Consider the following 20,000-nt stretch of genomic DNA (forward strand, 5'->3'; position numbering starts at 1 on the left):
AAGCCCCCGAGTGACGACGTGGCAGCCCTCGGGTCTTCCTTGGGGGAGCGCACCCTCAGGAACAGAACCCCTCCGTGAACTGCTCTGCGCTTGTGAAACATCCTTCCCTGGCCACCGAGATGCTAACCGTGAACATCTGACATCCCTCGCTACGTGTTCACAAATTAAAAAGGAGCCTAACGATATTGCTTATGCTCATGCTGAGCATTAAAAAGGTAACGTCTAAAAGGCTTTATTGTGTTAATAAAACTCGAAGGTGGTCAAGACTTGGGAGAACACGGGGGTGGAATATAAAATAATCAGTCATAATGTTATGACTTCATTTCTCATTTTGTGTTTTTCAACTGGCCTTGAAAATCAGACATGGCTTCTAAAGGAAGAGACAAAATTATATCAAAGGAGAGGGAAGATTATAAGCCTGACTTATCTTTAATGTTATACATCAAAACGAAATTCCTGTGATACGTGGCGTGTGCATAAACAACAGGGCAGCGTTTGTCTTTGTTGAATTTAAATGAAAAGTCCCTCTAGATATTAATATGGGGACTTCATTTGTTAGCCTGCTAAGTCAGGGACTTATAACAAAAGCTTTGTAAACAAAAGATTAAACTGAATCGAGCTTTAGAAAATGAAAGGAAAACAAGAGTCAAGTAATCACAGATCAGACTGGGGCTGCCTAGATTGAAATCAGCGCGGGCTACTGGAGTGGAAAATGTTTAATTGAACTATTTCATTACGCGGAAGTTTACGTCCCCCTTGCAGAATCCAAAATACGTGTATCAGAGAAGCCTTTCTTTTCCTCCTTTAAAAACAGGGGCCCGCAGAGATGAAACGCAAGACTGGAGACGGCGCGGCCCCTCCTGCCACCCTTTGCCCACCTCTGAACCGCGCCAGGCACGGGCCGGGGCTGCTCCCACACCTGTCGGCCGGGCCGTGGGCCAGGGTTTGGGGCATCTGGAAGCCCCCCCTTCCCAGAGCACCTGCTGCCCCCAAACCGGAACCAGCCCGGTGGCGGCCCCCCCGCGGACAGGGCGCCACTTGCCCTTTTACTAACCTTGGGTAACCTTTCGGGATCACCCGGATGTCTTGGGATCACTTTCTGCAACCTCTGAAAGCCGTAATCTATGGTTGGTTCATTAAGGGCTGTAACAGGACACAGAAATGCAGGTCAGGTTAATTACTTTTATGCCATCCATTACTCGTTTATTGCACGCTTACAAATAAGTGTGTGATTCTCCTGTTCTGAGGCTCTTGAAGGCAAGCACCCCTGGAAGCTAGCTCTGTCCTGAGGAGTAGGTTTCCCCCTTTCTTTTGCACATAAAAGCAATGATTATTTCTAATCTATAATTAGACTGGAGGAGAGTCAAAGGGTTACTCAATATATTGTAAAAATGGGAGAGCAGTCAGAAAGTTGCAGGTCTCGGGGCCATACACAGCCATCACCATGGTCGCCATCGCTGTCTACATTACACAGTGCCTTCCACACCGGCTGGGGATTTATGGGAAACTGGCAATTATGACATATGTCCAGCTATTGCTAGCTTCAGATTTATCCCTGTGGTCCTTTTTTGTCTAGCATATTGCCTGAGCACAAACCAGGCAGGAGGAGCACTTATTCTTGCAAAGCTTTAATAATCTGTGAATGGCTGACTACAAACTGATGTAGGGCAGTATCATTCCACCAGCCTCACGAAATTGCTGGCCACAAATAGTAATTAATCTTTTTATCCCTCAAATTGTAATTTTGACTATGAACTGCGCGCGGCCATAAATCAGCGGCACGCGCGCTGTGTACGGAGCATGAATCACGGCCGGGGCTCCGTCCGACTGCAGCCTCTGTGTTTAACAAGCTTCATAAGGAGCCATTGGGCTTTATTATGGCTCTGCCTGACTCCAACAAAAACTGAGCCCGGAGGCCCGGGGACGCGAGTTAAGATGAAAATACTTATTAGAGTACATTACTTCTTGATGTAGATATCGTTTTCCGTGGAGTAACGCCACGGTGCATGGCGCGACATAAATCAGGGGGTTTTCTGAGACTAATAAGACCTGCCGCCGTCTATTCATTACTCAGCCCGCAATTTGGGCCATCACTCATTAGTCAGCACGTAATTTGATGATTAACACCACCCAACTCAGCAGGTCTGCGGAGCGCCGGGAACACAAAGGCTACAGCTTCAAGGAGCAAGGTTAGAGGCTGCCTTTGAAAGTGCTTTCCGGAATAATTGGTCACCGTTATCCTCGAGTGCTCGGGCTGCTGGTGTCAACACCCACGGCGGGTCTCGTAAGCGCCGCCGGAAGACTTGCACGTACACTGGATAACGCGCCCGAAAGTTGAGGACCGCAATATGATCTGACATTCCATCATACGTGCCGGAGACAAAGGTCCGCACAGGAATGTGAAGTAAGACATTTTCTTGTTAATAAAGCATTGATCCGACATATTGATTTTACATGACATGGCTTCTGCCGCGATTTTGCCCTCCTTTTCCTTTGCAAACAGTAAAGCTCTTCAGAATGCCTCGGCGTAGGTAACACGGCAAAATTTCTAACTCTCTGTGATGTAAATTCTATATGTGTAAAACCACTTCATAATCAAACCATTAATCATCAGAAGCTGTCAGCGGTGACTTGGGGGACGATTTGTCATGTCTCTGCCTGGCCGGGACAAGGGTGTCAGGCGAAAGTGCAGTGCAGGGAGCAGGGTGGCTGGGCCTCACCCAGTGACTTGGCCCAAAACAGGATGCGGTGAAGTCTTATGTGTCCTGACTGCGGAACAAAAAAGGTGGCCCACTGTGCATCCCTAACACGCCAGGTTTCTCCTCTCCCCCAGCTAATCGCCATGACTGTTCGACTTAATGAATCGGCCTGATGAAAGGTGATCAGAAAAGATAGATGGGCGGCCGCTATTGATTTCATGCAAATGCCCCGATAGGTGATAGACACTTTAATGCAAGCTTTCAGAAGCTTTATGACTTGTAATAACCATACACTCTCATTCTGGGGGGAGACATTCCCGATGTTTCAGTGGAATTGACATTCTCCTTCTAGGACCCAAAAGATCTTAAAGCAGTAGAAAAAAACACGGGGGTACCGTTCACCTCCCGCTTCAGCCCAAAGAGCGTTTACGTCTTGAGCGCACCGCCAAGAACGAGGTCGGACGTTCGGAAGATGACATGCCATCCTACGACTGTAGGTCTCGCCGTGCTGGACACGGCGAGGGGGGCAGGGGGCGGGCGCCGCTGTTGCGGCTAGAAATCCCACCGGGGGCTCCGCTATGGTAGCCCGACGGATTTACGTGGAAGAATGAGAAGAAGGGGCCCTTGTCTTCAAACTACAGAAGCAGAGACATGTTCTCGGTTCTGGCGGGTGCGGGGGCTTTGATCACTGAGGGTGGGACGGCCCTCCTCTGCGTCTGCGAGAGCGGCTGCCATCCGCGGGGCCGGGCGGCGGCCTTCCGAGGGCCACACCCCACAGAGCCCTCCGCCCCGTGCCAGGCAAGACAAGGAGTCGCCCAGACTTGGCTGGCAAACTCTACAACTGGAGGAGAAAGCAGAAGCCCCTTCGGGCGCATCTGATAAATCCTCCGCGTGCGGAGTGTACAAGGAGGGCCCGGCCGAGCCAGGCCACGGCTCTGCACGTCCAGTCACAGAGCACCGAGCCAGGCCAATCAATACCACTTTCCTGTTTTAGAACTGGGTAATTATGAGGGGGAGAGATTGCCTGACCTTTCACCTGCACTGCATTACTTTGCTGATATTAAGATAAATTGCCTGATTTTGGGTAAACATATGCTGCGATTCAAGCTGTCAGCACTGGTTTGCTCAGGGATAATTTGTATTGATCTCCCAGCTTCTGCCCAATTTTGCTTACTGACCTCGTGGATAATTAGAGAAGGAGCCTTGGGTGAGCTCAAGTCGGGACGAAGAAGAAATATGAAGAAGAATAAAGCAAATTTGTTTTATGTTAATATTTGTAGGTCCTCCTCCGGCCCTCACATCTGTCAGCATCAGGAGAGCCGTAAATTAATGGACTTGGTTCCTGAGCAGTTTATTCCCAGGAATTATTTAGCAGCGTGCTTAGTCTCTGAACATGTGTCACTGGGTTAAATTAATTTAAACTCTGCCTTAAACACAACAAAAACAAATGTTATTTTTTGCTGAAGGGGGAAAAAACCGAGACATTTCTCAAAATGTATTATAAGCGTCCACCCTTCTGCAGGGATTTCCACCGATCTGCGTCGGAGAGGGTGAGTTTTATAATAAACCGCCCCCCCCCCGCCCCCGCAAAAAAAAAGTAATTAGTGCCCGTTATTTGTTCTGAATTCAAATCTTGCTACGATGGGCCACTACCTATAAAAGAGATGACTGCAGGCACAAAATTATATCATTTAAGATATGTCAGATTATAAGGCTGTTGTATCAAAAGTCATAAAACAAATGTCCCTTGTGAAATATCTCTTTATTAACCGTGCCATAAGATATTAACATTCCTCATTTAGTGGAGGGCCTTTTATCTGTTTCAAATACATTATTCGTCCTTTTAGAGATAAACCGTATTAATATCCATTTGAGTAGGCTACCGTGGCCTAATGCATAGTAATTTTTGTTGGAGAGCTTTTATTTTAGACTAAGAAAATTACACAGCAGTAAAACCTGAATGAACCAGAAGCTGGAGTAGCCGGGAATCACATTCCATTTATGCCAAATGGGGCAGGCAATCAGGCAGCCTGTGAAAGGCCAGATATCCGGCTATCATATGCAGGCCAGCATCCAGCACGGGTCATACAAATAGAGCCTGACACGGCCACATAGACTCAATGAGTCCTACACGCCGGAATAGCCTACAGCTCGGGAAGGATACATATTTAAATATATTTGAGTGTACTGGAGTTAATCTCGTTACTTTACATGCATTAAAGTCATAACAGAAGAAGCATTCTAAATATTTAAGTCATGCCCGTGTACTGGGGGATTAATCATTCCGCAATTGATAAAATTTTAACGGTCTGTGATGTCAGTTCAAGTTGGGATTGCCGGAGCTAATGTGGCAGCAGAAAATGGCATCAGGCTCTGAGCTGCAGCTGCGGCCAGAGCAGCTCCAATCGGCCGGCTGCAATTAGAAACGTACCAATGGGCAAGAGTCAGTGGCATTTTCTTTCTTGTGACATACATAGTTTTAGTTTTCATTCTGATGGCTCAGCCTTCTTTGTCAGCCAACCCTGCCCTGCAGTCTGTGCTGATCTCTAATACCCCAAAACGTATATGATTATTTTATTAGACTCGAACAGCAAGTCCATTAACATCTAAACGTAATTCAATGAAGCAAGGGGACATCTTCCGGACCTCTGGGTTGATAACACAGAAACAGAATTTCAGATTGGGCAGCGTATGTGTTTGGGGCCAGTGAATGTTTCCTACAAAGAGCCACCTCTCTTAGAAGGAAAACGGCCAAACCGAATGCCTTTAAGTCCGGTTCATCCACTCGACATTTATTAAGCAGCTACTACATGCCTGGGGCTTCACTGTGGGAAACCCGCTCCCCAAGGGCATCAGGGAAAAAGCAGCCCCGAGCAGAGCTGACCCCCTGTTCATGCTGCTGCGGCTTCAATGGGCTGCCTGCCCAGGGTGCTGGGATCCCCCCCAACCGCCCCCAGGCCTGGCTGGAGGTGCCCTGCCTGCAAACAGGGACTGGGTCTGGGGCAGGAAGGAGGGGTCACAGTGACAAGGCTGAATTGTGATGGCAACCTCCCAACCACTCCTGCAGGGGAGACCTGGAGACCAGCCCAGCCAGCGAGCAGGGCCGCCGACTTTAAGTACACCAAGACTAGCTGTTCTTACAGTTGTGTTTTTAAAACAGTGTCCCTAGTGCACAAGGGGGACAGTCACAGGTAGGAAACTAGCCACTTCTAGCATCGCCTCTGCACTGCTTAAACCGAAGCCCAGCGAGCAAAGAAAGATACAAGAAGTTTCAGGTTTAGCACAAATTCTCCTTCTGCCCGAAAAACCTGCTACAACAATAAAAACAGGAAGACATTCATTTGCTTCATTCCAGCTGCTGGTTGCAGCTATTAAATGAGTTCCAGTTTCATTTCAATAATGATCATCTTCCTGTAACTTCCCAATCATGCATTTGTCATAATGCAGTAATTTTCTAGCTACAAACAGATCCTCGTAATGAGGCAGTTTTTCACATTAGCAACATAACTACATAATAAGAACATCTGCAGTTCCTTTTCCGAGGGACAAGAACGCACTTCAATTAAAGCAATGGGGATTGTTAAATAAGATATAGGATATTTTACTAACAGGGGTACCCAGACCCTGCCCCGACAGGCTGCAACCCTTCAGTGTGCCTGAATGAACACAGGTTGTAATGTGTAAAAATTAAATAAAGTAAAATTAAATTGCTCAATACAAAGACATCCCTCTAGAGGGTGTTAGTGATTTCAGTGACAAAGTGCTATTTGCTGACAAGTAGTTTACACATTAACCAGCTGAATCCAAGGGGGAAAAATGCCAATAGCAATTATATCACCTTGAGGTTATTAAATGTCCCACTGATAAGTAACTAGGTGAACTTGACCAGGTGATAAAGACTGCTGTGAGCAAATGATTGTGCACTGAAGAATGTTTCTCTGTCCTGCTGTTTCTCCAGATAGCTTTCCTTTCAAAAATGACCGTATAAAAAGTTACATTAAAAACGCGTGGCCGCAGAGGACAAAACTGGTATTTAGCTCCCGTGCGCCTCGCCCCGCCGGAGCACCGCCGTCGCTCCACCTCTAAGACATGACACCCGGGCTGCGAACGCCTGGCTTTCGGTTTTTGTTTTGTTTTGTTTTCTCCTCCCTTTTTTAGGCTTTAAAATGATGCTAAGTTCTCCACTTTATCATCAACTGTCCCCTCCAAGTGCATTTCATCTATAAGAAATTCAGATGCTCAGGAAATTAAAATTTCAAAGATCTGCTGCAAAAAAAAAAAAATCAATGGGGCGAGATCAATGCTCATAGAAATTTCATGAACTTTGAACTGGTCCAGGCCTGACGAGGAGAGGTGGCTGGAGTTCCAGGCGGCTGGCGGCTCCTTGTGCGGCCGCCCGCGAGCGGGCCGTGCAGCCGGGAGGAGGGCCACGTCGGAGACAGGTTTCTGCTTTCATATTTCGTCCGACAAAAAAATTAATTTTTAGTCTATTTCAGTAACAAGCAAAGATAGAAAGAGAGCAGCCGGCCTCCGCAACGCGCCCGCAACACCCCACTTCGTAAGAGCACCTCTCGCTCTGCACATTAACGCGGCCACGAAATGAAATCGGTTCCCTTAGCAGCCGATTGCAGGTGCAAATTAATATTGTAAAATGAAGATCGATACATGGACAGGGCCAAATCAATAGCGGCTAAATTATTGCTGCATTTTCCTCCTCATTCAAGATGAGTTGTGTTTTCCTCTCAAAGTCAATACTTTGCAGCTTTTCTCATTAATTTCTCAATAAATTCGGCAATGAATTTCAATCACAGAACTCGGCAGGGTGAGCCAGGCACCGTGCACGGGAAACACAAAGGCCACGGTGGGCCTGCATCACTCACCACGAGGCGCTGCCCCGGAGCCGGCCTGGGCACAGCAGGGACAGACGGGAGGCGCCGGGCACTTTATCCAACGCCAAGCACCAAGCGGCTCAGCCTAGGTCGCCCGCATCGAAGGGGCGTGGCTTTTCCAGCATCAGACCCACCCCAGGGCAGCGTCGGCTTCACACGGGGGAGCCCCTCCGACCCGCTAAGCCGAGGGTACCTCGTGTCACCAAGGCTTCTGAGGATGGGAGAAGCGCCACGCTTGACTTCTAATTGTAAGTCAGGCACCGCCTCGGCCTCACGGGGAGGACTCTGGTATTCACACGCCCGGCCCGGCGCACAGGGACCTGCGCCATTCACCGCCGCCTGGCAGCGGACGGCGGCATTGTGATGTGACACTAGACTCAGAAAAGGGGACAGCACGTCTTCCTTGTTCCCAAAATAATACCCTTGCCGACAACTGCTGGATTGCATTCAAACAATGCTGTTTACATACCTCGAAGAATGCACCAGATTACGGCTTTTATAGTCACGTTCAAACGACGTCTACGGAGCCCAGGCCGGCAGCTGAGGAAAACCAAGGCACGCGGCGTCGGGTGCTCCCACTCCTCCAAGGGCTCGGCCCCCGGCGACAGGCACCCCCGAGACACGCTCCCCAGGGAGGCAGGGGAGGGGCACTGGCCACCCTGCAACCCTCCCCTCCCCCACCCCGGCTGTTCCAGCCAAGGTAGCCCCTTCCCTCCACGTGTAAAAAGAGTCTGAACAAAAGGGAGGGAGAACGTGGCCAATAAAAATCATCCTCAACAGAACGAAGAGCACAAACTACCCAGACGTCACCCTTCCTTTAAGAAAGAAAGATCAAGCGTGCCTGTGCTGTCGACCCTCTTAGAGATTTGGAGCCGGGAGGGGTAAAACCAGTGGGCAACGAAGCGCTCTGTGGAGAACCACGCGGGCAGCGGGTCGGGTCGGCACACTTGAAACCCGCGCAAGATCTCCATACAGAGATAAGCCGAGAGAGGAGCTCTGGAAGTTCACCCCCTCCCAAGGCTGGACGTGGTCCTGCTCTGGGAAGACCCCTCCCTCCCGTGTGCCCGAGGCAACCAGCCCCCGGGACACACGTCCCAGGCCATCGATCACACGCTCCTCCCGGAAGGTGCGGCCGTCACCCTGTGTCACAGCACCTGCCCTGCTCAGCGCAGGGCACACAGTAGGTGCTCCACAGTAACGAGTAAGGACCACGAGGACCCACGGGGCTTCTGGAAAATTCTAAGCCAATGGAGAAGGTATACTTCACTTCTGACTTGGAGAAGTCAAGGTGAACGTGACGTTTCCCATATATCCATGCGAGAACTTGTTCACCAATGTTTCACAGCAGCACCACTTGTCTTACCGTCGGCCCTCTGCATCCGCCAGTCCCACATCCTCAGATTCAACCAACCGCAGCCCTGACCTCGGCTACGAAGGACCACGCTGTAAGGGACACGAGCATCCACAGATTTGGTCCTGGAACCCATCCCCGGCGGATCCTGAGAAGCGACTGTACCAAGGCTCCACCCACAGATGAATGGATAAAAGGTGGTCTCTGTGTACAAGGGAAGACCCTTCAGGCACACAGAGGAAGGACGCGCCGATCACGCCTCCACCCGGGAGAAACGTGAGTGGACGAAGCTGGTCACAAAGGACCCCGTACTGTATGATTCCGTGCACGGGAAACGTCCAGCGGGGCAAATGCATAGATACAGGAAGTAGGTTCGTAGCTGCCTGGCGGGGGGGCGGGGGGACTGCTGACGGGTGCGGGGCTCCTTTTTGTGTAATGAACTGTTCTTGACTTAGCTTAGTGGTTGCACAGCTCTGTGACTGTACCAAAAACCCCTTAATTGTAAACTTCGGGTGAACTTTAGGCTGTGTGAATTGTATCTGAATAAAGAACAAAATTTTTTAAGTGAAAGTAACACCCCTGACCTAGATTAGAATGCATGTACCAGCTGTGCCTATACCGAGGGGAAGGCCTCTCATGGCCTGAATACTGGCTGCGGGGCGTCTGGCGTCTGCGTAAAAGAACGGAGGCCGGAACTGGGGTGAGCAGGCCCCCAGCTGTGAGGGGTGGAGCGGATGGCCGAGGAAGAGACCCCCCAGTCCAGGGGAAAAGCTGGCCCTCCTCAATCCCCACGGAGGCGTTTGTAACCCCTGGTTTTTCAAGGTGAACAAAGAGGAAAAGCAACGTTCTAAGGCAGAGCCTTTAAAGACATCGCCAAGATTAACGTAAATGTTGAAATCACAAAACAGAGTCCTCAAACACAGGATCCTGGATTACGTCTCTGAAGTAAAACAGTCCCGCCTGATGCGCTCCCTCCATCTCCTCCACCCGTGGCGCAGGCTCTGCCCTCTGCCTGCGGACCCCCGACCTCGCCGCCGACGTGTGGGGGCGCAGCCCGCCAGCCCCGGCCCCCCGTCTCTGGAGGGGCACTCCGCCCACAGACCCCACAGGGCCACGGCTGCCTCTCTCCTCGGAGACCCGAACAGCTCTCGGGACTGTTTCATTACGGTCTCTTCTCTTTTTCGTTCCCATCAGGCTCTGAGTCAGCTGGATCGGGCGCCCAGAACCAGGCATGGGGCTGCCAGGGTGAAGCCAGCCTGGGGCCCCGCGAGGAACCCACCGCGAGGAACCCACCGCGAGCGCACCCACGAGACGCAGCTGCCTTCCCGCCTTCTCTGCATCACGTGCAGAGTACCAGGCCCAGGTGGGCCTCGGGGACACACTGAACGCCGGACACCACGGGTAAATTCCAAGTCACGTCGACACGAAGCCTCAGCATCCCACCCTGGACGCTACGCTCGCCTTAAAGATCATTACTGTCGGCGGGTGTTCTCTGAGTGCAGAGGAAAGAAGGCACCAGATGGGCACGGCGTCAGGGGTGCTTAAGAAGAGGCAGGTGGCTGGCAGGTGGGCCCCCTGGTGCCACGACAGAGCGCACGCGGCCTGGGCCGGTCGCCAGGGTGTGAGGAGGGACCGTTGGCAGGTGGCTCGCGGGCAGGGCACGTGAGGCTGCGGCCCCAGCACCTCGCACACGTGTGGCTCACCTCCGTGGTGGTAAAATGGGTCAACTTTGGAAACGACCTCCATTGTAACCGACAAGCACACAGGCAAACTGAGCCGTCTTCAGCTTGGGGTGCACAGCGGCCGGACGCCCTGAGAGGCACCGAGGTCCTGCTGTAAAAGTACCCGAGGAACAGCAGCCCCAGGGCGGGCTTGGCGCTCGTTCATCCCAAAGGGCCCTGGGGACGTGCTCGCAAGGAACGGCGCCGGGCTGGTCTTCACAAGCGGGATGGAAGTGATCATGGGGCTAGAGCGTGTGGCTGATCCCAGCATCAGGCACACAGATCCTGAGAAGGGGCAGGAGCGCCACATCGCCGGCCCCACCCCCTCCCATCCCCAGGCCGAGGCCTGAAGGGCCACGGGGAGTCCCCGGCAAGGGCCTTCTCCTGGGAGGATGAAAAGATGGGGAAGAAATCTGGCAGAATCCCCTCTACACCCCGCCGCCCAGATGCCCTGACTCTGGTCCCCAGATGCTCCGGGTGGGAGAGGGTCAGGCCGGTAGAAGGCTGGGCCGACCCTGCAGAGCTCACCTTGTCAGGCGGTAGGATTCCCATGCGTGGAGGGCGTAAGAAGGGCTGTCACGAGGGCAGGAAGGGTGGCGTCTGGAAGGCGGATGACGGACCCACTGCCAGGCTGCACCTTTGAGAAACTTCCCCCAAAGATGATTTACACCGACAGGTACAGAGATCTGCAGCGGCCTACTGTCCCGATGGGAGGTTCTGTATTTAAAATTTAACATGCTCTGTAATGCGTCTTCTACTAGAGCACGGGCGCCAGCCACAGGCACCCGGGTCCCGCGTGGAACCAAGTTATTCACATGCGCGTTAGGCGCATTTGAAAACTTCGATGTATTTATTTTGGGGGGTGTAGCAAACAGTTCACGTCACCGACGAAGAGGCTCCCATCTTTCGTTGTTTTATTGAAAAACCATTCTAAGAAAGTTCGAATGACTCAAGTTTGCACTTTCTGTAATGAATTAAAAAGGCCCAACTGATTCAAATGATAGTTTCTTAAACGGACTTTTTCTCGGGTTCAGCCTTTAGGATCCAAGCCTCAGCCGACAGCCTAAAGACCTTCGAAAACAAAGGTTTCAAATGAAAACACAAGCAGCCCCTGGACCCCAGGGGCGTCCCCATCCCGGCTTGCACAGCCCCCGAGAGCAAACCCCACTCACCCCGTCCGCCTCCCGCCTGGGCCATGGCCTCGCGCGCGGCCAAAGGGACGCGGTGAAGGAGGCCTGTGGCTTCCGCGGCTGCAGGCAGCCAGGAAGAAAACGAGGCATCGCCCCTGTTTCTACTCTTCCAGGGCCACGGCGGGCGGGGCCTATTTCTTCTCCTCTTCGGCAACAGAAGGCTCACACGCTCCCTTGTGGCTTCTCCGCTGAAACGGTGGTTCTGATGCTTGCCCTGGTCTTCCTCCTTGAAGCTACGGGACTTTCTCCTGCCAGGGTGACTCGTGGGGTTCTGTTTTTACCCCCTGTCATCGCTGCCTCATTCTGCACTTCCGTTGATGCTGTTCACTCTTGTTGTGCTTTTAAGGGGTCCCTCCATCTCCCTGCTACCCCACATCCTGTCCCAGAAGCAGGGCAGGCACCCTGACCGGCCAGAGACGCCAAATAAAACCCCAGACGTGGCCCAGTCCCATCCCGCGACTCGTGCCCGCGGCCTCCCGGGTGGGGGGAGGTTAGCGGGCCTGCGTCCCCGCACCCACTGAGGGAAACCCGTGACCCTTTTGTCCTTTGGGGAAGACAAATGGTGTCTCCTCTCTGCTGCGTTCTGTCAGGTTCGGTGCCGAGAGTCAATACCTTCACCTTGATGCGGAAATTTCATGATTTATCAGTCGGTTCTCCTCCCGGGTGAGCGCAGCCCCACCGAGCACAGCCATCGGGCCGCGGGAAGAGCGGCCTGTGGTCACAGCACTTGGAAAACAACCAAAGCCCCTCCGATGACAGACAAATGTGTCTTGTTAGCAGCTGCCCAAAAGCGCTTGACTTGTACTAATAACAAAAAGGCCACGCTGGTCACCGTGGGTCCAAAGACGAAGCACCCTGTCACCAGCCTGGTTGGGAAATTAGCAAATAATGTTCTTTTCCTTGATAAATGGGTGACAGCTCCCTCTCACCAATCATTTCTAACATTTTGATGCATGCCTACGATCCCACTGGAGGAGCAGAAAAGTTTACTGGCCCTCAATTTTCAGATGATGAATGGAACTCCTCTAAATGTGCGATTTCTGTATGAGGTATAGTTCATTTTAAGCAATTCTAGTAAATGGGTGTCACTGATTAGGACAAATAGTCTACTTGTGCAATAGCACAAGCGGTGTGTCTCATTCTCCCGGCCTCCTTCGAGACAGGAGAGGAAGGAAGCAGCAGGGACCCCGGGAGCCCTCACCGCCCCACCCTTTAGAGGGACTCGGGACTGGATCTGTGCCCCCAGTGCCCACTCAGCAAGCTGGCAGATTCACTGATCGTCATTTGGTCTAATGCTGGGACCGCACTAATGCAGAGGACACCGGCAGTGGGGGGGGCGGGGGGGCACGCCCTCCCTTCCTCTGTGGCCCTAAGGAGCCCCGCCAATGACCCCAAAGATGACCAGCTGGTCTCCACGCCCAGGTCTGCACACCATCCCAGCCAGTGGGGAGAAATTCGCCCTCTGCCCCCAACACCTAACCAAGGACGAGCCAAGGTGGGCGGGGCGGGAGGAGAAACCGTGTTGGAGTCGCGCGTCATCTGAGTGCCATCCCAGCTCTCCGGTTCCGGACGGGCCCAGAGGTGGCCTGAGCTCAGCACGTTCTTCCACAGAACTAACCTCACGTGAAAGCGAAGCTGTCTATCCTCCAGGGGACTGCGGACTTCCACTGACACCATCCAACTGGCGAGCTGGGACCAGTGGAAGCCCTGTGCCTGCGGGGCGCCCGCAGCAGCCGGGAACGCACAGGTAGCAGCCGGAGCCGCCGGGCCTCACTGGCCGGGACAGGGAGCCCAGGAGTCACAGACTCCTGAACCCCAAACTCGAACTCGGAATGAAAGTATCTCCGCCACGTCCATCTCCGTGGTTAAGAACTTATAATCGAAATAATCGGCTGGTTTACATTGAAGGGGAAGGCATTAGCATTTAGTTTAGCGAAGTAGAAACAGTATGATTTGTGGAAGGCAATTAGGAATCATTTGCTCCGTGGATACAAGTAATTTGTTTGAAGAGCGCTGGCCTGGGAGAGAGCTAGCTGGAGCCGGCTGTGGTCGAGGGTGCCACTGCCTCTACTGTGTGTCACCGTGCTGCGGACAGAATCACATCTGAACACTCACAAAAGAGCTTTAAAACACTTCAGGAACGCCGGCGCCCTTCAAGGGGTGAGGTGAAGTGTGGGTTAGGTGGCAGAAGGCTGCGAGAGGATACGGTGGCCCCGAGCGAGCCCACAGACACCCCCCCTTGGTGCGGGGCAGCTCCCGAGGACAGGGCAGTCACCTCCTTGACATGTCGCCAGTTTTAAGGCACAACGGGATTTAAAAGAAACAAACAAACCATAAACGCTGTATCAGGAAGAACACAAACTGTTAGCAGCTACTGGTTGAGTAACGATTCCATGACTGAAATTGAATGCACGTCTTCGTGCAGAAAATGACCATTTTTATGTCCCTGTGTAGTCAATGCTTTGCAGACCTGAGACCGGCCCCAGCTCTGTCCGTGCCGCTCTGGGCCTGGGCACCATCACTGCCAGCATCTTGTTTAGTAACTGGGTTGGCTGGGCCCGGGGCAGACAGCATGTTGATTTCTGGTAATTGGTGATATAATTCCTTTAATTGAGCAAAAGAAATCTCTAAACTGAGGGTGGGTCAACCACACGTTTGGGTGCAAGAGGTCAACAGGAAGAGCCCTTTGGCTGCGTCCTGGTGTCCCGCAGAGCCACGCTGGGACTCAGGCCACCACCGAGCAGCTCCAGCTTTTTTGTGTAATAGGAAAACCCTTCTGCCAAATGGACGTGTTAGGAAATCAGGGACACTCGCATCTGTGCGTGAACACCTCACACTTGGAATATGGTCTGTAGAAGCAGTTTTCGCTCAAACGTAATTTCAATTAGAAGCATACAAATTCCAATTTGTCTTAATCAAGTAACACCGCAATGCTTACATGATAATTAAAAACTAATTTCTTTTATTGCTCTTAACAATTTGACGTCTTTCTACTGGTGAAATCACGAATGTGAAACTGTTCCATCTGCCCATACCACTGAGTTCCTCAGGTAGGATGTTCCGGGACTATTCTAATCATTATTAAACAAGCAAATGATACACTATGAGGCAAATATTAAAACAAGCGCTGCACTCCGTTATTAACGCGCACGGCTCACCTTTAAATGCAGCAAATATCTCGTTAATTTAATTTTAGGCGCCCCCCCGTTCATATTGCGTTTTACGGTCTAGAAGGCAATTTACTATTAACTAGCAATTACATACAGGGCGATTGTTAATTCTGCTCCTAAGTGCTAGCCGCTTGAAAACTGTTCTCTCTCTCTAATTTCTGACCTTCTTACAACAGGGGTGAGGCACGCTGGGAATACAAAGGACTAGTACGGAAGAGCTGGACATGTCATTGTGACTCCTTCTTTTAATTCACCGTGCTAATCAACTGCACTGCCACTGCTTCCCAAGGTAATTGTGTCTTTACAGTAGTTGAAAGCAGCAGGCACAGGGGCCTGGATGGATGGGCTTGGCCTGCCCCCCCCCTGCCTACACCCGCTCTGGGTTGACTAATCGGGTCTGGTTCTGAAGCATCGGGTGCTTCTCAGATCGCTGTAAACAGATCACTTAGGCCTTTGCCTTTGGCTGGGGGCAGGGGGAGGGGCCCTCCTCAGCACTCTGGTTCCCCATCCCCAGGCCTGGCGGCCTCACCCCGAGGGTTCAGTGTGACGGTGTCCGCGCAGCCTCCAGGCCCGGGGATGCTGATGGGAGCCAGATGCCCAGGGGACGGGGCCCTCCCCGCAGGGGCTGCGCCCGTGTCCTGCCTCCAGAAGGGCTGGCTCAGCTTTCAGAGAGAGAGCAATTCCCAGTGATTGCTTCTCTGTCCCATCAATTTCAGGGCAATGCAAATCAGACAGAAGCTTCCAGGTCAGACAGGTTATGACCCCACCTTTCCTCTGCTCTCTGGGAGTGTAGGCCCCCGTATCCCTTACGTGCGTTTGAAATGTATATTCCCGTTAATGATGGGGGTGTGGGGGAAGGCTGTAAATTAGCCCCCGCGGAGAGGCCAAGCTCACTGAATGGCTTCATTGAAAGGCCCATTCGTGGGAGAACTCCTGATGGAGGAAACCCCATAGCCTTGGGCAACCGGGACCCTGAACTTGGGGTCTGAGAAGCCCCTTCAGCAGGGAGGGGTCACGGCGTCGGCTGCAGAAATGGAAGATGGGCGTCGGGACGCGGGTGTCACTGGAACAGACTCGGGGACACCCGCTGCCCTGCGGCCACGAGGCCTCCGGCCAAGAAAAGCGTCCTGCCCGGCCGAGGGCAGCGGGCTACAGAGAGCACTGCCCCACCGCGGCCCCAGAGAGGCAGGCCCTCGGCCACGGGACACCCACTGGCGGCGACGGGCGGCCCTCTGCCCTCGCGCCTCCCCCTCCAGCCGCACCCGCGTCCGCCGCGATGCTCAGCATGGGGCCCTTTCCTGCCATGCGGGCCACCGTCCTCAGTGGCCAACGGTGGGGTGAAGAACCAGACCTTCCTGCTACTGTGTCTCCTCTCAGAAAGAGTCGCTGCTGCTGACGACGGCCCGCCAACCTCAGCACCAAAAGCCCGCGGGTCAAGAACCGGATGTCAGGGGCAGGGCCGGAGGCGCCCGCGGGGGAGCGGCCAGGAGACCAGAGAGGCTGACAGGGACAGCCAACTCCCCGTCCATCTGGGGCAGAGCCATCGGTCCCACCACGTACGGACGTGCTCACCGGGTGCCTGACCCAACCTGGCGCCCACGGGGCACGTGGCAGCGTGGAGCCCACACGTGGTGTGGCTCCCAGCCGCCCAGCTCATAAACATCCCCTCCTCCGAGGAACCCAGACCCGACGGGAGCCCAGGTCACACACGGCACCGAGGAGAAAGCGGGACTCGGGGGTCCCCCCAGGTCCCTGGGCCACACCGGGCGGAGCAGAGCGGGGCGCCCAGGACCCCACGGCCTGAGTTCACAGCCAGAGCCGGACGGGCGCCCACAGGCCGGCAGGGGCGCTGCAGAGACGGCCCAGCGCTGCGGGGAGCCTGGCCCCCACCTCCCGGGACCTGGCGGCCGCGGGTACAAGCGCTCACAAGCACCCCAACTACACAGCCCGCTTCCGCACGGCGGTTATTTAACACGTGGAGGCCGCACCAGCAGGAGGCGCCGCCCTCCCTCCATCTCGCCTCCCGGGCTCACCAGGAGGCGAGCTGGTCCCACGGGAGGAAACGGCCCTTAGCACAGGCAGGGAACCTCTCTCCCCTCCTGACCACGTGAGGGCCGCTGGGGGCTGGAGAGGAGGCGGCCTCCCCCCATCAAGGACCCCGGTGTCACTGGCAGCCCTGGCTGCTGAGGGTGTGGGTGCCTCTGGGGACAGCAGCCCTGGCTCTCTGCAAGGACCCGAGCCAGGCACAGCCTGGGAGTGACACAGGGCCTGCTGGAAAGTGGTCACTGGAAGAATTTACATTTTGCATCTCACGCTTCCTGACGGGGGTGAGTTACCCCTCCTCCCTCCCCCAACGTGGAAGGGACCTCGTCTCTACCCTGTCACCCATCCACTGGACAGAGGAGAAGCCTGCATCCCAGGGGGAGGCCAGACCTGCCCCGGGCATCCTGCAGCAGGTGACAGCACGTGGACAGAGCCCCCGGCTCCCAGCCAGGCTCCCGCAAGGACCTCCGCCCGCCGCCCTGACCACACGAGCACTTGGAGACCACGCTGTCCAAGAACAAGCCCCCGTCCCCTCCGCCCTCGTGCGGCTCAGCGGGTGCCGGCCACCCCCAGAAACACGTCTCAGAGGTTACAGCTTCTGCAGGTGGCAGGACTAGGGGTCCCCATGCAGACAAGCCGTATGGTCATTTACGGCCTTTCTCAGTAGCAACCTCAGACGCACGGTGTCCTCCAAGCAGCCTGTGGGCAAAGACCTGCAGCAGACGACTTTCAGCAGACGTGACCCTTTCTGGTGACGTCAGTGTGTCCGAGACCCTCCCAGAATATGGACCCCCTTGAAGCAGCAATGCGGTGTGGGGCTTGAGGCCCCAGGCCCAGGGCAGAGACCTGCTCCCATCTACAGGGTGCGTGTGACCTAGGGTACGCAGCCTAACCTCTGGGACCTCGCGGGGCAGCCACCCGATGGAAGCAGGGGGACTGTGGTTACTGACAGCTCCCACCACCTTGCTTTGCAGGCGAGAAGGGAAGCTCCACGGATGGGGGGAGGGGCCCAGGTCACCTGGCCCGAGCTGGCTGCACCTGTCCATAGCGTCACACCATGTGGAAGAAGATGTAGACACCGCCCCTAACTACACCAAGCGGTGGGCCACGGAGGGATCGCCCATCCTCACTGCAGAACCCATGCAGGGGGCCCCCGGGGGCCGAGAGGCCCTCCTTGGGAGGAAGCATCTACTGATTCACCACGAAAGTTGGAAACGTGAACTCACCGGTGTAGACAAAGCGCCCAGGAGCACCTTTACAGAACTGCTTGGATTTGTAGGACAGGGTGACTTCCACGACTCCAGGAATGTGCCTCGGTGGGGTCTGGACTCGGATGGCGTGGGGAGTGATCAGCTATAAAAACCACACAGGGAAGAGGCTTTCAGCGGCACTGGGTGTAAGAGGCGGACACTTGCCAGTTGGATATAATTACCAAAATGAGCAAAAATTGGACCATCGTCTTGGAATGTTCCCTCCTAGCTGTCACCCAGAGACTCAGGACCTACAGTTGTGCTTTCAGAAAAATATCTGCAAATGATCCCGGTTTCAGTTTGCAGGAAAGGCCACAGGGCATCATTCATATGAAAATCACCACCATATGTCTCCTTAAACCTGCTTCTAGTAATTCTAGCACTAATTGTTCCAGGGCACTCAGGGACCTCCGACGCCAGGCTTGAAACCCCAGGGCTGTGGGGCAGCGGTCTGCACCCGCCCACCGGAGAAGCCCCTGCCACGGGCGGACCATCGGTTTCAGGGGATCTGGCGACAGAATGCACCGTCGACAGCACGTCCGACGGCCCACGGACAAAGCCACGGCCGGACGCGCACCGATCTCGCGGGCTTACCTCGCTCCATACCAACATAGTCCCGAACACGACTTGCAGCCCATCGAAGAAGTTGTCTCCGATGATGATCACAGTCGCTCCCCCCGTGGTCCAGCCTTCACTGGGGCTGATGGCCTTGATGCACGGAGTGGCTGCCCGCACAAGACAGAGAACGCAGACCTCAGAGCCTGCCACGCTGCCGCCACGCTGCCCGCCTCCAGCCACGCTGGGCGGGGCTGGAGAGAGGCGGCCGCTCCTCCGGGCGGCACGCAAAGGGCAATCGTAGATCAGCACGTTGATGTGTTTAAAGCAAACTCTTAAATGTTTTATAAAGCAAAGGCCGAGCCACGGAATACCAGTGAGTGAGGAGAAAAAATGGCTTCATGTAGTAAATTATGTTTCGGGGCAAATCTGACTATTACAAATGATTAAGCATCGCGTGCATGTGGCACGTCGATTTATCTGCTTTGCGGTCCAGATCTGAGCAGAGTCAATCAAAGGCTGATGAGGGAGACGGAAGAGCAAATGCCTTGCATTTCGATTCCTCATAAGCAGCTAATTGGGTTGGGTTTTTTCATCCGCGAACTTTGCCTTTTGGTTCAAAACTTCATTTTCCTCTGTCACTTCACAATTACTACTTTTCATTTTTCATCAGGAAAAAAAAAAATCAAAAGCACGCTATTAATACTTTTGTCAAAGGTACACATTTTACACCTAATATTGTTTGTCGACAGGAGTCCCCAGCCGCTGGCCTGACCTCCCTTTGTCTGGGAGCGTTCACATTTGCATGAGTTATTACAATGCTGCTGCGGCCTGGCCCTGCTGGGGGAGGGGAGACAGACAGCGAGGGCGGGCACAGGGGAGCGGGACCAGGAGGCCCAGCACGGCGCTCCCAGCAGCCCTGCGAGCAGAGGCCTGGGCTGAAGGCTGCAGCCTCATGGAGGCCGGCTTTGTTCTGGCCTTTGATCAGCTCTTACTTCCTCGTGATGTTGGGGGACCTTCTCTAGCGCCTTTGATGGCCTGTCACGGGCAGAGGTCCCACATGGGAGGAGCTGCCCGTTACTGGGGAAGGGCTCCGGGTGCCGCCCTCCGGCCTGCAGGGCCTCCTCTTCCT

The 20,000-nt window shown here is 54.0% G+C and overlaps 1 protein-coding gene across 11 annotated transcripts in view; it reads right to left on the reverse strand.

The window, feature by feature from the left end:
- Positions 1 to 20,000, reverse strand: part of EBF3 (EBF transcription factor 3) — a 117,630-nt gene that overhangs the window by 11,546 nt on the left and 86,084 nt on the right. For all 11 annotated transcript variants that reach the window (XM_027112957.1, XM_027112952.1, XM_027112950.1 and 8 more), the window contains exons 9-11: positions 18,908 to 19,038; positions 18,290 to 18,416; positions 1,055 to 1,143 (exon numbers count right to left, since the gene is read on the reverse strand). In XM_027112957.1, the coding sequence (XP_026968758.1) occupies positions 1,055 to 1,143; positions 18,290 to 18,416; positions 18,908 to 19,038 (347 nt within the window). The remainder of the gene's footprint in view (positions 1 to 1,054; positions 1,144 to 18,289; positions 18,417 to 18,907; positions 19,039 to 20,000) is intronic.

This window comes from Aethalodelphis obliquidens, unplaced genomic scaffold (assembly GCF_003676395.1).
Source record: "Aethalodelphis obliquidens isolate GAN/ISIS:26980383/991018 unplaced genomic scaffold, ASM367639v1 scaffold11, whole genome shotgun sequence".
Lineage (NCBI taxonomy): Eukaryota > Metazoa > Chordata > Mammalia > Artiodactyla > Delphinidae > Aethalodelphis > Aethalodelphis obliquidens.